At 51.9% G+C, this 20534-nt stretch overlaps 4 protein-coding genes and 2 pseudogenes across 4 annotated transcripts; 1 reads left to right on the top strand and 5 right to left on the bottom strand.

Moving 5' to 3' along the window:
- Window positions 1-331: 331 nt before the first annotated feature.
- On the bottom strand, window positions 332-2905 carry SAPIO_CDS10337 (uncharacterized protein; the record flags this gene model as incomplete). The annotated part of the gene is made up of 4 exons (XM_016783941.1): window positions 332-577; window positions 664-1092; window positions 1149-1311; window positions 1365-2905. The coding sequence occupies 4 exons, from the start codon at window positions 2903-2905 to the stop codon at window positions 332-334; spliced, it is 2379 nt and encodes a 792-aa protein (XP_016638781.1).
- Window positions 2906-4843: 1938 nt separating this feature from the next.
- On the bottom strand, window positions 4844-5461 carry SAPIO_CDS10336 (annotated as a pseudogene; the record flags this gene model as incomplete).
- Window positions 5462-7336: 1875 nt separating this feature from the next.
- Window positions 7337-9446, bottom strand: SAPIO_CDS10335 (uncharacterized protein; the record flags this gene model as incomplete). The annotated part of the gene is made up of 3 exons (XM_016783940.1): window positions 7337-7465; window positions 7531-9149; window positions 9215-9446. The coding sequence occupies 3 exons, from the start codon at window positions 9444-9446 to the stop codon at window positions 7337-7339; spliced, it is 1980 nt and encodes a 659-aa protein (XP_016638780.1).
- Window positions 9447-10998: 1552 nt separating this feature from the next.
- On the top strand, window positions 10999-13534 carry SAPIO_CDS10334 (uncharacterized protein; the record flags this gene model as incomplete). Its single annotated transcript, XM_016783939.1, has 2 exons — window positions 10999-11325; window positions 12131-13534. The coding sequence occupies 2 exons, from the start codon at window positions 10999-11001 to the stop codon at window positions 13532-13534; spliced, it is 1731 nt and encodes a 576-aa protein (XP_016638779.1).
- A 248-nt stretch (window positions 13535-13782) lies between these two features.
- SAPIO_CDS10333 (Major Facilitator Superfamily protein) lies at window positions 13783-15595 on the bottom strand (the record flags this gene model as incomplete). The annotated part of the gene is made up of 2 exons (XM_016783938.1): window positions 13783-15091; window positions 15345-15595. The coding sequence occupies 2 exons, from the start codon at window positions 15593-15595 to the stop codon at window positions 13783-13785; spliced, it is 1560 nt and encodes a 519-aa protein (XP_016638778.1).
- A 3430-nt stretch (window positions 15596-19025) lies between these two features.
- Window positions 19026-20165, bottom strand: SAPIO_CDS10332 (annotated as a pseudogene; the record flags this gene model as incomplete).
- Window positions 20166-20534: the final 369 nt, after the last annotated feature.

Here is a 20534-nt window from a genome sequence, read left to right as displayed (position 1 = left end):
ATTCGCGCAAAATAAAATTTCGGGGTCCGGCCTGAAGACGGGGCAGGGTCTGGACTCGCTTGGGCTGGACAAGAGCAAGGCGGCCTGGTCGGGAGGGCATGGCCAAACCGTCTTGATGAAGGACCAGATGATCCGCTTTGCTTTGGCCCGGTACGCCAGTTTAAATTATATTAAAAAAGTAAACATTATGAAATGTAGTAATGCATTGTAGTGTAATAGTCGCGTTCATATCCTCCAGCTCGTCACCTCGTTTCCGTCCAATTATCTCCGGGGACGTTCCCTCAGCCCATCAACTCCCTCTACTCAAGTCAGAGTCGCTTACAGCCTACAACTACATGTAGATGTAACACAAGTCTCCGTCCATGGTGTTCATGACGTCCCGAATTTTCTTGGTCGCACCGTTGACACCGAGGCCAATAGGATCATCGAGCGATCCGGATTTGGAAGATCCAACAACCTTGCCCGCAACAGCGGACAGGCGAGCGTCAAGATCCTGAAGCTGCCAGAGCCACCAGACGCGGTCAATCGATGCGTGGTGGAGGTAGAACGCCGGGTCACCGGGCGAGGTATAAATATCCTGTGATTCAAGTCAGTGGTCCGGCCACGTTATCAATCGCTACGGGTCGGGGAGGGAAAGGAGAGAAAGAGAGGGGCAGCACTTACACCCCCGGGATCACCGCCAATCGTAAAGTGACCACCACCATGAACACCAGGAACAGCCTGGAGCCTATCCTGGAACCTCGAAATGGAATTGCTCTCGGCAATCAACGGGTACGAGTACTCTACGGTCGTCATTGAGGCCCAGTCCTTGCTGATGTCGCGCTCGAGACAGCGAGGGTTATACTTTGTCGACTTGCCAGGACCCAAGTTGACGGACATGTCGGCGAAGGGCCCCGTGTTGACGCACTTGCCCTTGGAGGGGGAGTTACCGCTCATCGAGGACGAGTTGCCGTTGAAGATGGGCGAGTTTGCGGGGTCCTTGGCGTAGCGGTCCCAGTTCCAGTAAGGGTGGGCGCCGGTGTACCCGCATTCGTTGCGGAGGGCCTGCTCGTAGGCGTGGACATAGTAACGGTGCCACGAGAGGAAGTTGGCCTGTTTTGGAAAATTGTTAGTGAATCTGATACCATATTTATTTTTGAGCGTCATACCGTGTTGTGGACAGAGTCCGTCTGGAGAATGTGAACAGCAACAAAGTCGTCGAAGCGGGAGCGGGCACCGGGGACCTCCTTGGCCGAGGACTTGGGAGGGAGCTTCTGGAGACATTTGACCGCGGCGATGTACTCCTCCCGCTTAGGAACAGAGAGGTCAGACCTGCGAGACTGTTAGAAGGCTCCTGAACTTGAGAATAATGCAAGAAAACTCACCATTCACGTCGGATGCTGACATTCTCGAGAGTGCAACCGCTCGATGGAGGGTTCTTAGCCAAGTAATCCTTCAACTTGTCGATGCTCTCATCACGAAGCTCGTCGACAATGTCGGCGGGATAGTTCCTAGGGCAGTCGGTCGGAGTAGAAGGAGGGCTGGTGGAGGATGTCTTCTTCGAAGTAGAGCTCGGCGCCTTTGTGGTTGTGGTTGTGGGTTTTCCACGTCGGGTGCTTGTGATCAGGGTGCTGGTCTCGCAGTCGCTAGTTGAAAAAGTGGGACGTCGAGTGGTCGTTGTCTCATCTTCGCAGTCCGAGGTAGTTGGCTGGCTAGGTGGGGTTGTGGACTCATCTTCGCAGTCAGAAGTCGTGGGAGGCGCGGGGATACTGGTGGTCTCATCCTCACAATCGGTCGTGGAGGGGACGCTAGGGCTGGTGGTGGTCGTCTCCTCGTCACAGTCCGATGTTGTGGAGGGCTGGACATCAGAAGTGGTTGTCTCTTCTTCACAATCTGAAGTCGTAGATGGTTCAGGGCCAGGAGTGCTTGTCTCATCCTCGCAGTCGGAAGTCGTGGGAGATGCAGGGCTACTGGTACTCTCATCTTCACAATCGGTCGTAGCGGGGACGCTGAGGGTGGTGGTGGTCTCGTCATCGCAGTCAGAGGTAGTCTGAGCGGGGGGAGACGTAGTGGTCTCTTCATCGCAGTCACTTGTGGTGGACGGAGAGGGATGAGCAGTCGACGGCTCCTCATCACAATCCGAAGTCGTAGGCGTGGACTCTGACGTAGAAGACTTCTCCTCTTCGCAGTCCGAGGTGGTCTGGGCAGGAGGAGAGGTAGTAGTCTCTTCATAACAGTCCGAAGTTGTTGAGGGCTGGACATCAGCAGTGGTGGTTTCTTCCTCACAATCCGAGCTAGTGGGCTGTTCAGGGCCAGGAGTACTTGTCTCCTCCTCGCAGTCCGAGGTTGCGGATGGCTCAGGTCCGGTAGTAGTTGACTCTTCATCACAATCAGAAGTTGTGGGAACGGCTGGAGAAGTGGTAGTCTCGTCTTCGCAGTCGGAGCTAGTGGAAGGCTCGGGACTAGCAGTCGTTTCCTCTTCACAGCTAGAGGTTGTAGGGCTAGCGGGAGTAGTAGAGGTTTCATCCTCACAGTCCTCGCTAGTCGAAGGTTCGGGGCCGGCAGTTGACGGGGCTGAAGGTTCTGGACTACGAGTAGTCTCCGGTTCATCATCGCCACACGTCGTCGTGATAGTCACCGTGGTGGTCTCGCCGATAGAGCAGCTCGGGACTGTGGGGGGACACGACGTGACAATGTAAGAGGTAGTAAGAGTGGTGGTGGCGGGTGGCTTGAGGGTTGGGATGACGTGACTGGGCCACTGAGAGGGAATCAAGGTCGGTCCGGGGCAATCGATGACCTCGGTGACCTCGAGGGTCTTGGTAACGATAACCTCCTTCATCGAGGTCCTGGTCCTCAGAGATACGCATGACTCGGCGTTGGCAGCAGCCAGTACGGCAGCGCCAATGAGGGAATGCGAAGGGCGCATGGTGAGACTAAGCGCGCTTAATTCGGGGCCGAATGAATGGAACGGGATATCAAGACAACCAAATGTTCGATTCCCCTAATAAAGTGCTTCTTCCGAGGAACTGTAAAAAACGAATGGCTTATCCTAAGATGAGGATACGTTGAGCGAGTGGCAGATGGAAACCTCCATCCAGAGTGTTTGGTGAAACGAATGACAACGAGGACTCCGACGGGACTCTCGCGAACCGAGTCTAGAAACCAGATTGAACCTTCAAAAGGAAGAGCAAATGCATGGCAGCCTCCATATTTATTAGAGAAAACGAGAGCACTCTCCGTGGCAAGTTCGGCTGCCTGGCGATGCGCTTGGGCGAATGCGAATGGATAACACAGTTACTATGAAAAGTTAGCCTTGAAGAACTATCACAAATCGCGTGGCACCCTACACCACGTTGGCGCAAGCGAAAGTAACTTCGTATACGAAGAAATTGCTGGAAATGGTGCTGGTGAGCCCGGGCGCTACGGTGAAGGTGGGTCATTCGGAGGACGTGCGGGCCCGGAAACGGTAAAGGCTGGCGTACAAACGTCACATTTCGTCGTGTTCGCCAAGTTTCGATATCCGGTGGGCGGAAGGCCCCCCTGGCTAAAGACATCATTGATCCGCTTCTAGCAAGGTGGCAGTAGGTGATGGCACCCCTTGGCTGGCGGACGAGTCTGGCACGGACTCTTCTGAGCATGGCATTTATGACCGGTTGGCGCAAATTCACTTCGTCTTGCAGCTTTTTAACGCGTCAACGCGATGATGTATTATTATTAAACATTCTATTCCGGAACATCGGAGAATCAAGTTGCGTATCGTCCGAAATGCGCCCACTTCCCCGGCTTGGACGGAGCGAGACTCCATCGCCCTCATCCTTGCGCGTGCTCCATGGCCAGCCATTCTCGCAGAAGTAAAATTCAAGGAGGAATAAACCACATCCCTACACTAATCAGGTCCTCTTAGACTGCTAGGCGGAACGGTTTAATAAACGAGATCGTATCGGCACTCTTGACGAAGAAACGCGTAAACGAACGTGGGCGGAAGCAGCCGACGAAAAGGGGCTCCGAGTAGATCCCCGGACAGGTGCGGAATTGAGAGCTTCACTACGTATCGCAATGTAGAATTTACGAATGGTGCCAAGTTGGATTCACGGGTGGCAGAGGACGAAAGCAAGGGATTCTCAGCATCATTCAGCTGGTGCTCTCCGCGAAGGCGTGAAGATTTGCTTGCAAGCTGAGCCAAGAGCCTCTCGTATGCCCAGAGGGGAAAATTCCAAGACTTCCAAGCCGATAGTTCAGAACTGAGAATATTCCGCTCCACATCTGAAGGGTTTCTACAATGAAAGTCTCCGAGTGGCGGCGGACTCTCCGGTCGGTACCTGCCTCGATTCATCCCGTCTCGAGAACGTACCCACGCGGAATTATTGCTCGTAATTTAAGAGGCAGAGATCAATCAATTGGTGGGTCTAGAACGTCGTCTTTGTTAGCTGTCACGTCGCACTCAAGTCACAGACAAGTGCGAGAGACACCACTTGGATCCATCCCCCCACCTACCCGTCCATCGTCCATTGCATTGACCTGACCCGTCCCTTGCATTAGTAGAACGACGCTCAGGCCCCGCCCACTTGTCCAGGCCCGAATAGGGGCAACTGAGAATATCAACTACCTCGCAGTAATAGCGCAAAGAAAAGTGACGAACAGCAATTTGCGTCGCATACCAGTTTGATTAGACTTATGCGAGCAAACAATTGCACCTCTCGGAGGCAATTCGAGTAGAATACAATGATAAAGTAAAAAGACATACACAAAGAAGAATTCCATACTCATAATTTCTAGTGCTCGTGCCATTTCCATTTCCACTTCCGCTTTCACTTCCAGTCCCAACCCTCATTCCATTCCGTCACGACTTCCGGGCGCCTCTGCTCTAGGCAATGCAAGTAAAGTCACAGCTCAGTCCCTTCTCGTTGGTCGGAATCCGCGCCTTGCACTCCGCGACACCGCCACTCTGAGCGACGCAGCATCCCGAGGCGCAGTCGGACGGCGAGAAACACTGGCCAGTGATGAACTGGGTGCCAGCTCCCTTGCCCACATTCTGAGAGCCAGACTGAGCCTGGTTGACGGCCCCGCATTGTCCTCCACCGACAGCAGCGGTCTCATTGCCATTGTCTCCGCTGTTCCCGTTGTTGGCGTTGTTATTGTTGCTGTTATTATTGTTGCCACCGCGATTACCGCCGCTGCCAGCATTCGAGGGGGCAGCCGCTCCTCCGCAAACAAAATCGCAGGTAGCTCCACGCTCCTCGGTAGGGATCCTCGCCTTGCACTCGCCCGAGCCGTCGGTCTGGACGACGCAGCATCCGGACGCGCAGTCGGCGGGGGAGAGGCATTGGCCGGTGATGAATTGCGAACCGCTGCCAACGCCGACGTTCTGCGAGCCGGACTGGTTCTTGATGGTGGCACAGCTTTGTCGCGCGAAGAGGTTGCTGGGGTGGGCGAGGGAAAGCCCGGCAGCGAGGAGGAGAGCGGCGATGGAAAGACGGACCATTTTGAAGGCTTATGTTGGGTATTGTTTTAGAAACGAAATAAAGACTGGTAGGTGAAAGTGTTTATATAAAAGTTTTAGTTTCTCCGGGAAAACAAAAAACGAAACAATATATTCTGTATCCTGTACAGAGGAAGGTAATGGCCTCAATCCAGGTGCTTGGATGTGGTGGATCACTGATCTGAAGCGGCGTACGTCGATCTTGAGAATCGGCGGCGATCACGGGGCGGAAGAAGCGAAAGAATGCAAACGAAAGATATAAATGATATCTTTGGATGCCAAGTAGAAGAAGAGAAGAGAAGGAAAAAAAAAGGAACGGAAACGACGACTCAGGAACTTAAACTTGGAATGATTCTAGGAATGGTTCAACCAGCCTGGGAAACACGGAAGAAATGCATCTAGAACACGGCGGGAAAGTTCAGTTTTATAAACACCCGGTCGACGATTCAGGGGAGAGGGCTGGACCATCGCGATGGCTCGGGTTCGGCACGATTGGAAGACTACGTGGGCCCCGTTCGGACGAACCTTTTTTTTTTTTTTTTTTTTTTTTTCGTTAGCGCCGGTTCATCTTTTTCTCACGGGGATCGTCTCAGACTCCTGTAAAGAAGGGCCGCAATGGGTAGGCCAGGCCATGAGAATAGAAAGCAGGAACCACAAAGCATCAATGGCATTGAGAGGGCAGACCGCAAGTGACCGGAGGATTCCGATCTGGGAGAAGGCCGAAACAGAGACCCTCGCTCGACCCTCGCTCGACCCTCACCCTCGGTGGCAGCTGCCGTTGTCTCAGGTTTCAGCGGGTTGGGTCCATTGGCCGTCCCTTCCTGCAATTGGGCCGGGCCGGGCAAGGGCCTGGTTACTAATCACGCCCTTCAAGGTTCGGGGCAATTCAAAGTTTGCAATTGCATCGCTCTTCCCTGTCAAGATGTTCACGGCCTGCAGCGATGTGAAGCAGATCAATGGTACCTTCCCAAAAAGAATATCAGCAGAAAAAAAATAGTTCGGTCCAGGGGGGATAAGTTCTTCGTCTGTCCAAGCCGCCAGCTGATCTACAAAACACTCCCTGTTTGATAATTGAGGTGGTTTTAGCCTGGGGAACTCCTGAAGCGACTCGCTGAAACGAGAACAGAGGCAAAAATGTCGGGGGATTTCTGCGGGGTCCAACCTTGAGCTTAAGTAATGCATGCAACGGTTTTCGCTTTGATGCAGGACGCTTCAATTCGTACCCGCAGACCCACCCTAACTAAAACTCTAACTGAGCCGCACCTTCCCCTTGTCAACATGCACACAGATTCGCCTCATGGTAAGCCGATCGGCCGGTGAAGCCGCCAGGGTCTACGAAGTGCGTCGTGGGCCGAACTAGAGTCTCAAAATATCCCTGCTCACGTCGTCAGAAGAATTAAGTTCGGCCAGGAGTAGTGGATCTTTTTGGCTCTTTTGGACAAAAGAACGAGACAAGAGCCGTCAACAGTGCGCACATCCACCAATGAAGCCTACACAACTAGTACGTTCTATGCTTGCTTGAGGCATCTCTCCTCGGACTGCGCCTCGCCCGACCCTGGCTTTAGGATGTCGACCTATGATGATCTCGACCAGGGGGTATGGCCCTCTTTGAAGGTCGAAGGAATCGAAGGATGCATCGTTTACTTTGTTCGGGGAAAATATAATCAGGGAATCAGGGGACTCCTCTAAGATCACGGAAATCTACGCATCCGTCTGGGGCCATAAGCATCGTGTCGTATTGATCCATGTCGAATTTATGCTGTTGTCGATTAACATCCTCACCAGCTACATCCAATGTACGCAGTAACGTTACGCACAGCCCGTAATTCAATGCATGTCATCCGCTCATCCCATAACCTCGTCTCATTCTCGTCAGAGTCAATCCTCTGACGCTGGTTCTTCGGGTTCTTCAGGCTCTTCAGGCTCGGGTTCCTCAACCTCGGCTTCGGGCTCCTCAGTCTCATCAGAATCTCCCCGTGATGCACCGGCCTTGATCAGATCCGCAGCCTGCATTGATCGTCGTTAGTAATATTCTCCAGGCAAGCTGAGTTGAGTGCCCGTGAACCACCTACCTTCTCTGCAATTGCATAAACGGTCTGGCACGTGTTCGCTCCTGGAAGCGTCGGAATGATGCTGGCGTCCGCGATCCTCAAATTCTTAACGCCGTACACCCTCAGCTGCTCGTCCACAACACCGCCGAGCTCGAGTGGCATCATTGCACAAGTGCCCGCGGGGTGGTACTCGGTCGGCGAGAGCGTCTGCTGTAAGTAACTTGCCATCTCCTCGTCCGTTTGCACTCGGGCCCCTGGTTGGGACTCGGTAGGATCATACTCTGCATTGACGCTATTCTCCATGTAGAACTTACGCGTGTAACGCAGAATATCGGCCATAATTACGGCGTCAAGAGGATTGCTCAGCGCACGGTAGTCGACAATTGGCTCGTTACCTTCCGGGTTCTTCGGGTCGACATTGATCGTTCCTCGGCTGAGCGGGTGAAGGTCGACAAGGATGCCATTAGAAGGTCCAGCTGTGAACACAAGGTTGTAGAAGGCTGTGTGGTTGGATCTGAGAGCTTCCGCGTAGGACTTCATCTGGGCCGCATATCCAGCGGCAACAGTGTCGTCGGCGCCCTCGGGCAAATACGCCGCGTGGTCCTGCTCCTCCAGAAGAGTGGCGACCTCTTCGTAACGCTCAGAGATAACGGGGAACGGAAGCCATGCTGCCACATTCCCAGTCGCGATGGAGAATGGGCCGGTCTTGTTAGCCTCCCAGACCTCGTTGGCCCAGTTGCGGAATTCGCTATTGGCGAATAAGTCGTTGGACGATGGGCTGAAGTCAAAGTTTCGGAGAGTGAATCTCGCCGTGATCATGGGATGATCCTGGAAGTTCTTGCCTACGCCGGGCAGCTCTACGATAGTCTCGATACCAGCCTCCTCCAAGACATCTTTCGGTCCCAGGCCGCTAAGCTGCATGACTTGCGGAGTGTGAACAGCACCGGCAGATAGGATAATCTCTTTCTTGGCCGAAATTGTGGTGATCCCTCCCTCGGGATCATCGCCGGGTCGGAAAGAGACACCAGTTGCCGCTCCATCGTCCAACTCCACCCGTATGACCTTCGAATTCGTCACGAGGTGATAGTTGGATCGCTCGAGATTGCTGTAGTGGCCCGTCCTAGCGTAAGATCGCTCGCCAAGTTTAGGGTCCATGAACTGTGGGTACCAGAAAACACCAGTCTGTCCAGAACCGCTGTCTGGCGTGAAGTTAACACCGGGCATCACCTTCCACGCCTCGACTTGCGCGGCTGTTCCGGGATACTGGAACGAGGGCCACGACGTGATGACACCCGACGTATCACCCCAGTAGCTCGTATCGTAGATAATGTCCGACTCGGCTGCGACGTCTTCATTCGGTGGGACAAAAGTCAATGCTTTCTTGAAGTAGGGGAATAGTCCGTCCCAACTCCACTCCGAATCCTCGCCAAAGAAATTACCCCATCGATTGTAGTCTCCTGCAGAACCACGGATTGTCATCATGGCATTTACAGCAGAACTGCCACCTACGACCTTTCCGGCGAGGACGGCGGTGCGCCTGTGACCGAGGTTCACCTGTGGGACTGATTGCGTTGGAAACATGAACTCCGAATCCATTCCACTGAAGCCGCCTTGGACGGTGGCGATTTTGGGAGACTCGCCTGACGAGGAAGTTTCATGTTAGTTCATGTGTATTCCTCCGCCGCGATGAATCAGATCGACCTACTCAGAGGCCCATATTCGACAACCAGGACAGTGACATCTTCGTCTTCTGTAAGCCTGTCGGCAATGGTAAGACCTGCGGTTCCGGCTCCGACAATGATGTAGTCGTATGCATCCTCCAGCTCTCCAGACTCTTTGAGAACTCGGGCTTTGTGAAGGCCTCTGGGAGCAGCGGTCCCAAGAGGTATCGCTAGAGCAAGCACAATGGCCACAGATCCGAAAAGCGAGCGCCCCATTTTTTCCGCAACCAGATCAATGGTATGGTAGGCCGACGGAGAAAGTGGACTCGGTCAGCAAGACACTAGAGACACTTATAGCGGTCAGATTCTCTCCTCCGCTCTCTTCTAAGTCTGGGTGCACTCCTCTAGCAAGATCGGGTCGAGGGATCACACTTCCCCTCGAACGTGCGGAATTACATCTATTTCGCGTATTACTGTGGGACATATTAATCTCGAAGCGAAGAAAAGTCGAATGCGATAACTGCAGAAACCGCACGGAATATCAGCCCATTGGATAAAACGCTTTCCGAGGACTTCGACAGAATCCAGTTATAATGTCATTAAGATTGACGTGTAATCTGGCTATTTCAGCCGTCTGCACCGGAAGTAATCGGCGAAATTTCAGGCACGAGGGTTGCATATGAATTTCAATTGCTTGCGACTATCATTTTCCCCCAATTTCTTTTTGACGGTATTCTTCGAGAGAAAGGATTGGACCGATGGGTGAGGGATACGAACTCTTGGGATTGAGCGGGAATCAATCAAATCAGGAGGGATATTTCGGAAGGTTTACATGTTCCTTGGCAGAGGTTAATCGAATGGCTTAGGCACAGGACACCAGTTCGACGAAATCCGGTTTAAAGTTATGCTCGCTTCAGTTTCCGTCGATTCGTATCCCCATTGTTCTCCGGAGAGAGCCAACCGGGATATCCTGACTTGAAGAAGATTTCGCGATTTATCCTGATATTTCTCTGGGACGGGCACCCTGTTGTCTATCAGGGTGATTTCAATGACTTGGAGGGTTGAAAAGGGTCGAGGTAGCTTGCGAAATCACGGAGAATTCAGTGAAGAAAGCGACGATCAAAAAAACAGTAGCAAGCGGTAAGATGGCCGAGCGGTCTAAGGCGCCAGGTTAAGGTTACCTTAACAGTAAATTCCTGGTCCAGGAAACTGGGCGTGAGTTCGAATCTCACTCTTATCAACTTATTTTTTTTGGCGTTTTTTTTGGCGGTTTTTGGGGGCTAGGCCGGCTGAGCAGGACACCCACGCTGAATCTCGGCCTCGGTCGTCGCCAATCCCAAGCCTAGAGTGTCTGCGGTTTTTGATGTTCGTTGGGGCTAGGAAGATCATTATCGGCTAAACTACGAAGTACGCATTCTTTCGCAGCATGACACGACGCTCGAAAATGACATCTTTCATCGCCACGTCGCTCTTGCAGGTCGGCAGACCAACTCCTCCCCCCCCCCCCCCCCCAAAAAAAAAAAAAAAAACCAAAAGCTTCACCAAGAGGTCAGGGCTGGTGTAAATCGAGATCTCCAGTTCCTAGGTATCAAGTTTCTCTGTCGATCATCAAACTATTCATTGGTTTTCCGACATGCTCCGTACCGCGCTGGATTGAATTCTGATAGTCCTAATACTCGGCGTCATTGCAACTCACCCCGAGAACCGTCACAATCCCATTCTCAGATCCCACAAGTCTCGACATCAGTGGCAAGGATCGACGTCCGCAAACGTCTCTTCTTGCGAGCCAGGATCAGTAGCACAAAATGTAACTGGAGACCTCGAGTTCATGTCCTGGGGTCCCCTGGACCCAAGCAGTAGCGCCCCTGAACTATCCGACGAGTTTACTCTCAGCTTCACAACAGTGCTAGCTTCTCTCCAAGTTTCTCCCAACTGCGAACCGTCCTTTGAATACAATGGCCTCGGTACCCAGGCCGTCATGACTCACTACGTCGGGGCGCAAGTTGATAAAGTCAGCGCCATGGACCTCGTGTATAAGTTTGTCGAGAAGCTCTCCTCCGATGCCTCACTCGGAGATCGCTTTGGCGCGCAAATCTGCGAGGAGGGTAAACCGGGCCGCACCTTTGGGATAGCGGTGGACATACGGGGAGAGAGTGTGGGTGTTGAGAAAACGGCCCAGGGTTGGAGAGAGGGATTCTGTGCGACCGACTATGATTATTCGACCATCCTTGGGAGTGTTGAATATGGTGTGTTTCCAGAGTCCGCGCTTCCTGTTGCTGGTGGAGACGGCTCAACAACTTGTCAAGCTTGATTTGATATTCTTGAAAAGAGCACCACAAGAGGAAGAAAAAGTTTGAAAAAGAAAAGTGGAAGAAAAAGGACTGTATCCCCATAGAAGTCGTGCTCTATCGAATCCGATACGTTATCGGTTTGAAGACCACATTTAAGATCTCTGGAGCCGAAGCAACTGCAATGGCAATTACAACATACCAAACTCTGAAGCCTTTATATGTAAGTCCATGTCATCAAAAGTTTAAGATCGTGAGGCCAAGAAGGCGACCAAATTCGGGGCAAATTACAATGAATTCGAAGGTAAGGATATCAATGACGGATAATTACCTGGACGAAAAAGCAGTGTTAGGGTGAGACTATTACTGATGAGTGTACTTTTTACTGGCATTAATTACATAAATATACCTAAATTTATAACAATGGTTTGGGGACCACAGTGCGAGTCAAACATAAAAACCGTCCGAGAACCCTCGGATGGTTTCCCCCTTCGCAGCCAGTTTGACGCGCCACCCGCAATGTGGTACCCAAAGTTGGGTAGGTAAACTCTCTGCTCATGTTCTCATTCAGCAAGGGACAAGAGTAGAATCGATTTTCAGTCTAGTCTGTCTCCTTGTCTGTGTGATCTCTCTCACACCCGCCAATCCCACTCACTGATGGGTTTGCCAAAGACGGTGAAGCGGTCCGCCTGCGATCGGTGTAGGGCGAAGCGAGTCCGATGCCCGCGTGCTGAAGACAGCCTAGAACCATGTGCTCGCTGCATCCGTGCCGCCGCGGCATGCGTTACCGGAGCCGCTGGCAATCCTGGACGACCGCGAAAGACGATCGTGGTTGATGGTACACCCACTCCTCGGTCTGTGACCGCTGATCACGTCTCCTCGCCTGGGTGCTGGATAACCCCTCGAGACGGAGACGATCTAGAGTTGCGCACGCCTGCAGTGGGTGAGCCGATTCCGGGCAACACAGAACCCGCGAGGACGGTCGGGACCGAGAGGTCGTTGAACTTGGTGGTTGAGTCCCCAAGAGTTGCTGGGCATTCGAAGCCCACCACTCGCCCGCAAACAGGCGGCACGTTGCCCACAGGCAGCCCTGATCCCTGGCTAGCCCACGGTGGTGGAGGTTTCTTTGATTTTCCTTTGTCTGAGTATAGTTTTGCGTCGAACAGCATCCCCACATTACAGCAGCAGCTGAGCACCGTACCGAATCACCAAGAGCTGCTTGGCGGAGTTGATGGGAACCTCGACACGCCGTATTATGCAAGCCAGCAATGTAATAACGACGTATATGGTCTTGGCCCTTTCGATCTTCCCGAGTACCAGCCCGACCCAATTTCTGGCAAATACCCGAGCGCAACGAGCTCGCTGATGCGATTCAGAGAAAACATGGAACGTCGCGTCTCGACCATGGGGACTTTTCTCTCAAATTCTCGCAACACCGTGGAAGACTGTGCGGATGACCCCGCGAACATGCCGATCGACAACCCAGTCGCGACAGCGATCCTGTGTACCAAAGAGTTCGTCGAAATTATCCAGACCCTGATGGCGCCAACTCGGTCTCGCGCCAGCTCTCCCTCGTCTTTCAACCAGATCGTCTCACCACCCGAATCGCTGGCCATCCAGCCCGAGTCCCTCGACACAGAAACATTGCTCATGGTACTCTCGAGCTACCTCCAGCTGATGAAATTGTACGATTCCTTGTTCCGTGAGGGCTATCGATCCTTGTGTGAGATCCCATCGGAAACCATAAAGTCGATAAAGGTAAAGGCGGTAATCCGCATCGGAGGCATTTCGTCCCTGCAAGACATGCCAGGAAAAGCGTACGCCAAGGGAATAGTCGAGGTTATCCAAAGCCACATTCAAACCTTGGAACGTTGCCTGGGCATCCCAGCGACATATTGCCTTACGAGCGAGCTGGCTAATCCGGCGCCCGATGGGGTATTTGCCAACGCGGATCGAGCACGGTTACTCCAAGCCGTCATGACACAGGAAGACGTCAGGTCGCCGGGGGGAAAGGGGCCGTACGTGGAGTCAATCAGGGACAACATGAAGAGTTTGCTGGCACTCTTCGCAGATTAGAATTGGCCCGGCAAATTGCTTAGCCCCTGATACATAGAGAATTAGCGGGATCAACAAGAGTCTAATACTAGCTACTGTACATTTTCCCTGCTTGGAAAACTCCATGGAAGCAAAAGAAATCAAGAGTACGGCATGTACTGGCCAGCGACATCCCTCCACCCTTCTGCTAGCTTTGTGCTCTCTCTACCCTTTTTGATATGCCCTAACTACGCACGCACGGCGAACCCTGGCCCGGTTTCCCTTCAGTTTCACGGCACAGTCACCGAGTTGTCATCCTTGTCCCTTTTCTCCTCCATGCCGAACTCACTATCGAGCTCTTTTCTCAGTGGCACCTCCTTGATAACAACAGAAAGGAGAAACCCTACAGCGGCGAAGGCGATAGCGACCTGCCACGATCTCCTCAGGCTGCTATTCTGGACCGCGACGACCTCGGCGCGTGTTTCTACCAAAAGCGAATTCAAGAAATCAGCCGTGGCGTGCTTATATGCCCCGCCGTCCAGGAATTCTGCAGCCGCCGCGGGATCGGTTATCGCACCCGAGGCCGCCAACTGTTCGGCTCGGCTGCCAAAGATGACTCCTGCAATGGCGATGCCCCAAGTCACGCCGAAGCTGCGCATGAAAGCCCACGTGCCTGTTGCGAGCGCAGTATCCTTATCTGTCAGCGGTGCCAGCAGAGCAGGAAGTAATGTCGGTATGGCCAAGCCGGCGCCGGCAGACTCAATGATCTGAAAGCCTACCCAAGCGCCGACGCTGGAGGTCTCATCCAGAAGCGAGAACAGACCAAATCCGATTACTATGAGAGCGAACGCCACCACTAATATGGGTTTGTATCGGCCGACCTTGGTGAGGAGCAGGCCTCCTATGATTGCGAAGGGTATTATGGCGAGGATGCTCGGCAGCAGCATGATTCCCGATCGATACGGCGTTGCGCCGAGCACGCCTTGGAAGTAGACTGGGAGGAAATAGAATGCCCACATCGTGGCGACGCCGTGGAGGAACGTGAGTGCGAAAGTGACAGCCGATATTTGGTTAGTGAAGAGGTGGAGGGGCATCATTGGATTGGAGATAAACCGAGAGCCCTCTAGCATAATGAAGCCTGCGAAGGCAACGATGCCGATAACAAGAGGCAGGATGACACGAAACGAGGACCACGGGTATTCGGCGCCAGCCCAACCAAGAGCGATCAACATAGAGCTCGAAGCTCCAATGAAGACGACATTACCCAGCCAGTCGAGGTTCCCGAGCTTGGTCGCCAGAGAATTCGACTTGTCGTAATTGACGTGCAAGAAGGCAACCAGCAGCACAAGCGCCGGGCCACCAATGGGCAAGGCGAGATAGAAAGCCCAGCGCCAGCTCCCGTTGCTAACAATGAGTCCTCCGAACAAAGGGCCGAGCGAAGTCCCCAACGAGATCATGCCAAACACAACAGCCATGTAAGTCCCTCTCTCCCTGAGAGGAACCAAGTCGCAAATGACTGTTTCGGTTAAGACACTGACGCCGGACGCCCCAATGCCTTGCAAAACCCGACCGCTGATGAGCATGGCCATGTCGATGGATCTATACACAAGTGATCGTCAGTACGTTTCTTCCGCGAGTTATATCGGACTCGCGTCTCGGAGCTCGCACTAACCCGCCACTTATACCGCTCCCAATGACGAATGCGACAGTTGAAAGAATCATGGGCCACCGTCGGCCGAAGACGTTTGCGATTTGTCCAAACATTGGCTGGAGGGACGCCCTGGAGAATAGACACACCATTAATACCACGACATATTGGATGATGCAACGGAGAAGGGGGAAGCAAGCTGACATAGTCAAGAAATATCCATTCGCAGCCCAGATGTAGTTATCGCCTCCGCCCAATTTGCGAACAATGACTGGTAAAACCGTGGATGTGATAGTCGCTTCCGAGGCTGTCAGGAGGCCTGCCAAAGCGAGGACGAACAAGATGGCCCAGAATCTTGGCCCCTTTGGAGCCTTCTTAAAGTTGGAACGCTCCATTGGCATGCTAATTGAGGCTCCTGAAGTATTTGTTGAAGTGGTCGCGTCTTGTTTGGACATAATCGTAAGAAGCGATTTGCAGCGCTTCCGGATGAGCGTTTAGGTTTTTATTAAAACAGATAAAAGGGAAGGCCATGACTTCTCCTACTACAATTATATTTTGGGATTACCCCTTTTATTTCTCGGATATAATTTAGGTCGCCATGTTCATCTCTCTAGTTTAAACGGCGAGCTCGGAGGGTTTCGTCAGGTATCTGTAGAGACCCAAGCCTGGAGGTTTAGAAAACCCTACGAGCCGTCGAGTTCCAATTCATTGGGTCACCGAGGACGAAGCGGATTTTGCGAAAAATCGGGCCCATTTATAATTCTTATCCAAGAAGATTGTAGTTTATGTATTGAGCTCGCCATGGGTGCCAACATAACATCGACCTGGCTTTGCTCGTTCATAATGGGCGGGGCCATGATGCCCATTCTAAGTCTTTCAGTTATGCCACCGAGATATAGCAAGATACACATTTCAGGCGTCATTCCTTAATTTCTGCGGACGCGGGTTCTCAGAAGCTTGTTACCTTTGTTCTGAAAAGGAAGGTCATCACTAAAGAGAGTTTGATTTCCCCTCCTCTAATGCCGGATGAACGTTAGACCGAACGACGCCCTTCCATGTCTTGATAAGGTATGCTTGATGTCGAAGAGAAAGCGGAGGTCAACCTAAACTGTTGCTCTCCCCATTCACACCCAATTCGCTCGCCTTTTTAAGACTTCACAAACCCAAAACGCCATTGAACAAGACCTCACGCCATGGCTTCTGACCTTGACCTTGGACCTCTTCCGAAGAAAATCACTGGAAGCTGTCTTTGCGGGAAAGTCGCCTACAGAATTGACTTCCCTGAGAACCACCCGTTCGTTGCAAATGTAAGATGTCCGGCTCGCCCCTGCTTGTGCCGTGTGCACAGCAACTTTACACTTTTACTCTGTTAACACTGGAAAAGAGCGGCACCTGCCAATGCACTCAGTGCCGCAAGAACACATCTTCGCTCTTCTTCGTGTACCAGAAGGTTCCGTACTCATCAGTGACATGGACGACATCTACTGATACGTTGAAGAATTATTATTGCACAAAAGGAAATGCCCGCGGATTCTGCAACCAGTGCGGCACGTTCTTATACTGGCGTCGCGAGGCGGGCCCGGATATCAGCATCGCCCTCGGCACTGTGGATCCCCTTTACCTCTTTGGAGAAGGATGGGAGGAGTCGAATGGTGAGGTGCCCAAGGGTGGCTTTGGAAGGCTTCTCTCAAGTGGCCGGGGCGACCATGAATGGGTGCAGAATGAGATCCCTGGCGTGACAGATGATCTGGCACTGGTCGGGAGTGGTGGTGTGGGACAAAGGTTTCTACAATCGGGTTGAATCTAGGCGTAAAATGAAACACCCGCTAGTAATTTCAGGAGTAATCGTATTCAATAAAGGGTATCACCATAATAGCTGATCGATCCTTTGTGGCTTTACACTTGATGTTGTGCGCAGTCCTAGACTTGACATTCTAGTAAGCACTACTTTCACTTCCTGATACGTTAGGCAATTTCTCATATCGCCTCAATCCGCATCTTGATCTTCTGAGAGACACTGCATTTCTTCGAAGTGGCCGCGCCACGGTGTTTCTCGGACCGAACAGCGTTTGAACAAGGTTGTCGCTCCGCCGAATTCACTAGATGAACTTCAAATCCAACATCCCCAATAATGCGGCATTCGCCTTCAACCGCTGAGTGTGACCACACTCCAATTTCCCAATCGGTTTACCAAATTTCGACGAAACGATGGAGTATCGGACGAGAACTTGAATGCGAATTGTTAGGCCACCTCCCTGTTAACAATGTTCTCGCCACTTGGAAAGACGGGGATGATTCGTTCGTTCTTCGAAAGAAGACGGCTCAAGAAGTCGACTCTGCCGCCGGCACCGATTTTTCGGTTTCGGACCAAGTACGACTAGTTCACACCCTTGGGACGGGCTCGGCAGTCTGGTCCATCGGCCAACAGGCTTTTTGCGAAGTCAAATCCTAGTGTTATAGTTTCGAATCTGAAGCTTCAACGATAGCTTTTGTGAGGAGTATTTTCCCGGGAATCCCTGTCCCAGAGGTCGTCTATGAGTATGTTGACGGAGATCGGTCGTTCTTGATTCCGAAGCGCATCCCGGGACTCACGCTGAGAGACATTTGGGCCGACCTGCCCCCTTCTTGTCATGACAGCATCCTCAAGACCATAGCGAGGTCCTGCGTTGCCATGGCTGCTAAAACAGCCCCGCATCTGCAGACCCTAATCAGGAATCCACGCTTTGAACCCGTACTTGTCGCCTTCGAAGGAGACAGGTCTCTTAGGGCCACTCACGTTAGAAGAAGGCGTTTCATTCTTCTCCGCAACTCCGACGGGGTCTGCCCCCAAGCTCGAAGCATTCCGCTTCTGCCACGCTGATCTTGGGCCCGGGAATATAATGGTAACTCCCACAGGAGAGAAGGAGGTTGAGGATCGCTCGGGAGGAGAAGGGATTCATGCGTGTTGAGGATTGGTTTATGGCATGGAAAGATATAGTCCGACCAAGGAGTGAAAGTCAGAATTGATCAAGTACGTCTCAGTACCGCGATTAAGAGAAGAAATAACTCTCACGTTAACCTACGATGCCGCAGGACCAGCAAACTTGGGGTGAAACATATTGACCAGGCCGAGAAAACCGTGTTGTAGCGCTTGTTTGACAAGCCAGAGACAGTAAAGGCAGAATCCCAGAAGATAAAGATCGAAGATCGAATACTCGCAAGCAGAAGGACGGGTGAACTTGGTTAAAATTAATAGGCAAGAAAACATGTCGGCCATCGCTGATTAAAGCCGCAAGGCCTCCACCGCCTGACCGCAGGTACATTAACTAATGTTTCCTCCCCTACGAAGTACACCTGGCTCAATTGGTAGACAATTAATATGTCCTGAGGAACGTTTCGTAGAAAGTGACGAAATTCCAATGAGATCCGTTGCCCGATTTCACCACTCTAGCACTGTTCGTCCATCAAGCAATCATTGGTTCGGTGGTGTAGTTGGTTATCACGCTTGTCTAACATCCACAAGGTGCTGGACACAAGAGGTCCCCGGATCGAGCCCGGGCCGAATCATCAATTTCTTTTTTTTTCTCTTTTCCTTTTTTCTCTTTTCCTTTTTTCTCTTTTCTCTTTTTCTCTTTTCTCTTATTTTATTTATTTATTTATTTTTTCTTTAAGGATTCTGGAAGCCTTTATCTTTTAATTCTTCAAGTGGTGAAGCAAGTGAACGAATACGTATTATCATGTTAGCTACTAGATTTTCGATACCTCGGTACTGATATAATCAGGTGGATGAATGTGTACTGACAATAAACACAAGGATAAAATAAATATAGATCGACGGAAGTGTTCAAGGAGGATTACGAGCAGTATCAAGGCTATAGTCTAGAGTCAGAGAACTTAGTACAGTGTCTAGTATGATTCCTGGAGCATGCTCGCGAGCATCTCCTCGATATCATCCCCAATGGTAAAATGTGACCTCCCCTCATAAACCTTCAACGTCGCGCCCGGAATCCTGTCGGCCATGTACTTGCCCTGGGCAAGCGGTGTATTCAAATCCTCTGTTCCATACCAAAACTTGACGTTGCCATGTGTGACGCTCTCAAGCTCAAATCCCCAGTCCTCGCCCACCAACTTAATTTCCTGCGTATGACCGGCCGCCGACCCCTGCCGGTACACCTCTCTCCATATGTCCGTCACGAACTGTACAGTCTCTTCACTTCCCCAAAATTCTTTATCACCCTTGGGAGCGTACTTCACTTGGCTCCTGAAGATCTCTTCCATTTTTGACCGGTCCGGGTCCTGAGCTTTCGGCACAATCACTCGATTGGTGTAGGTTTCCATGATGAATGGAAACCGCCGCCAGATTGTCAAAAAAACCCGATTGATCAAGCTCAACCCTTTGGTTCCCGAATCCGGTGGGCCCATCCCGCACATGATGCCCACAGATCGTAGCTTCTGTCTAGGGAGCAGCTTAGCACAGGCAAGTGCGTACGACGTGCCTCCTGAGACCCCAAAGACATGGTAACTATCCAGTTTCAGATGATCGATTAGGTGTTGGAGATCCTTGGGCCAGTCGAGAATTGTCCTGTTAGGATCGGGAGTCGAAAGTCCTATTCCGGGGCGGTCGATACCAATCCATCGGATACCGAGTCGCATTGCAATTTCTTTATCCTTCTTGGAGGGTGCGCAGTCGAGGCGGCAGTCCGGGATTCCATGCACGAACAGGAAGGGGCATCCTCTCGGGTCACCGTATTCCGCATAGCTTAGCTTACGGCCATCCGGGAGAGTGATGGTTTTGGCATTGTCTGGGAGCGGGATGTGGGGAGAAGGAATGTCGATACCAGTATTTATGCTGCTGGATGATGGCAGGGTTTTCGACGCATATGTCCTCTTGATAAGAGGGACGGCTTTGGGAGCCGTCACAGCTGACGGTATTAGAATGCAGCGCGCGTGTCCGGAGACAGCGTGTAAGTGGTGAGTAGTATTGGAAGCGGTAATACTTCGTGGGAATGTTCGTGAAAGTGAACGCGCAGCGACTGCTGGGGACATGGTCAAATCTGTCAGGTTTACTGGATGATGCTGGTACGGTGTACCACTTCGAGCAATGACAGCGGCATGGATATTAATCTCGTACTTTCTGGAAGAAGGTAGAAACCACGCTCAGAGTCGCCGGGAGGAAATACAGAGGATTGCATCTATACTTATAATTACGACGAGTAGGCAGGACTTGTAAGGAGGAAATGCAATTTCTTCTTTCGTTCCGAAGGAATATGACCATTTTGTTATCCGTCGCTTCCTTCCACAAACATGTTCGGGGGGAGTGTCCACGTGATGTACCAAAACTTCCTCTTTGGGACAATCGAGGTCTATGCACGAAGTACCCCAGTAGTTTTCGCCAAGCCACTCCCATGCCCATGC

This window comes from Scedosporium apiospermum (genome assembly GCF_000732125.1).
Source record: "Scedosporium apiospermum strain IHEM 14462 chromosome Unknown SEQ_SAPIO_0165, whole genome shotgun sequence".
Classification (NCBI taxonomy): Eukaryota; Fungi; Ascomycota; class Sordariomycetes; order Microascales; family Microascaceae; genus Scedosporium; species Scedosporium apiospermum.
The sequence above is the reverse complement of the archived record's forward strand: the minus strand, read 5'-3'. Positions and strand labels throughout refer to the sequence as shown.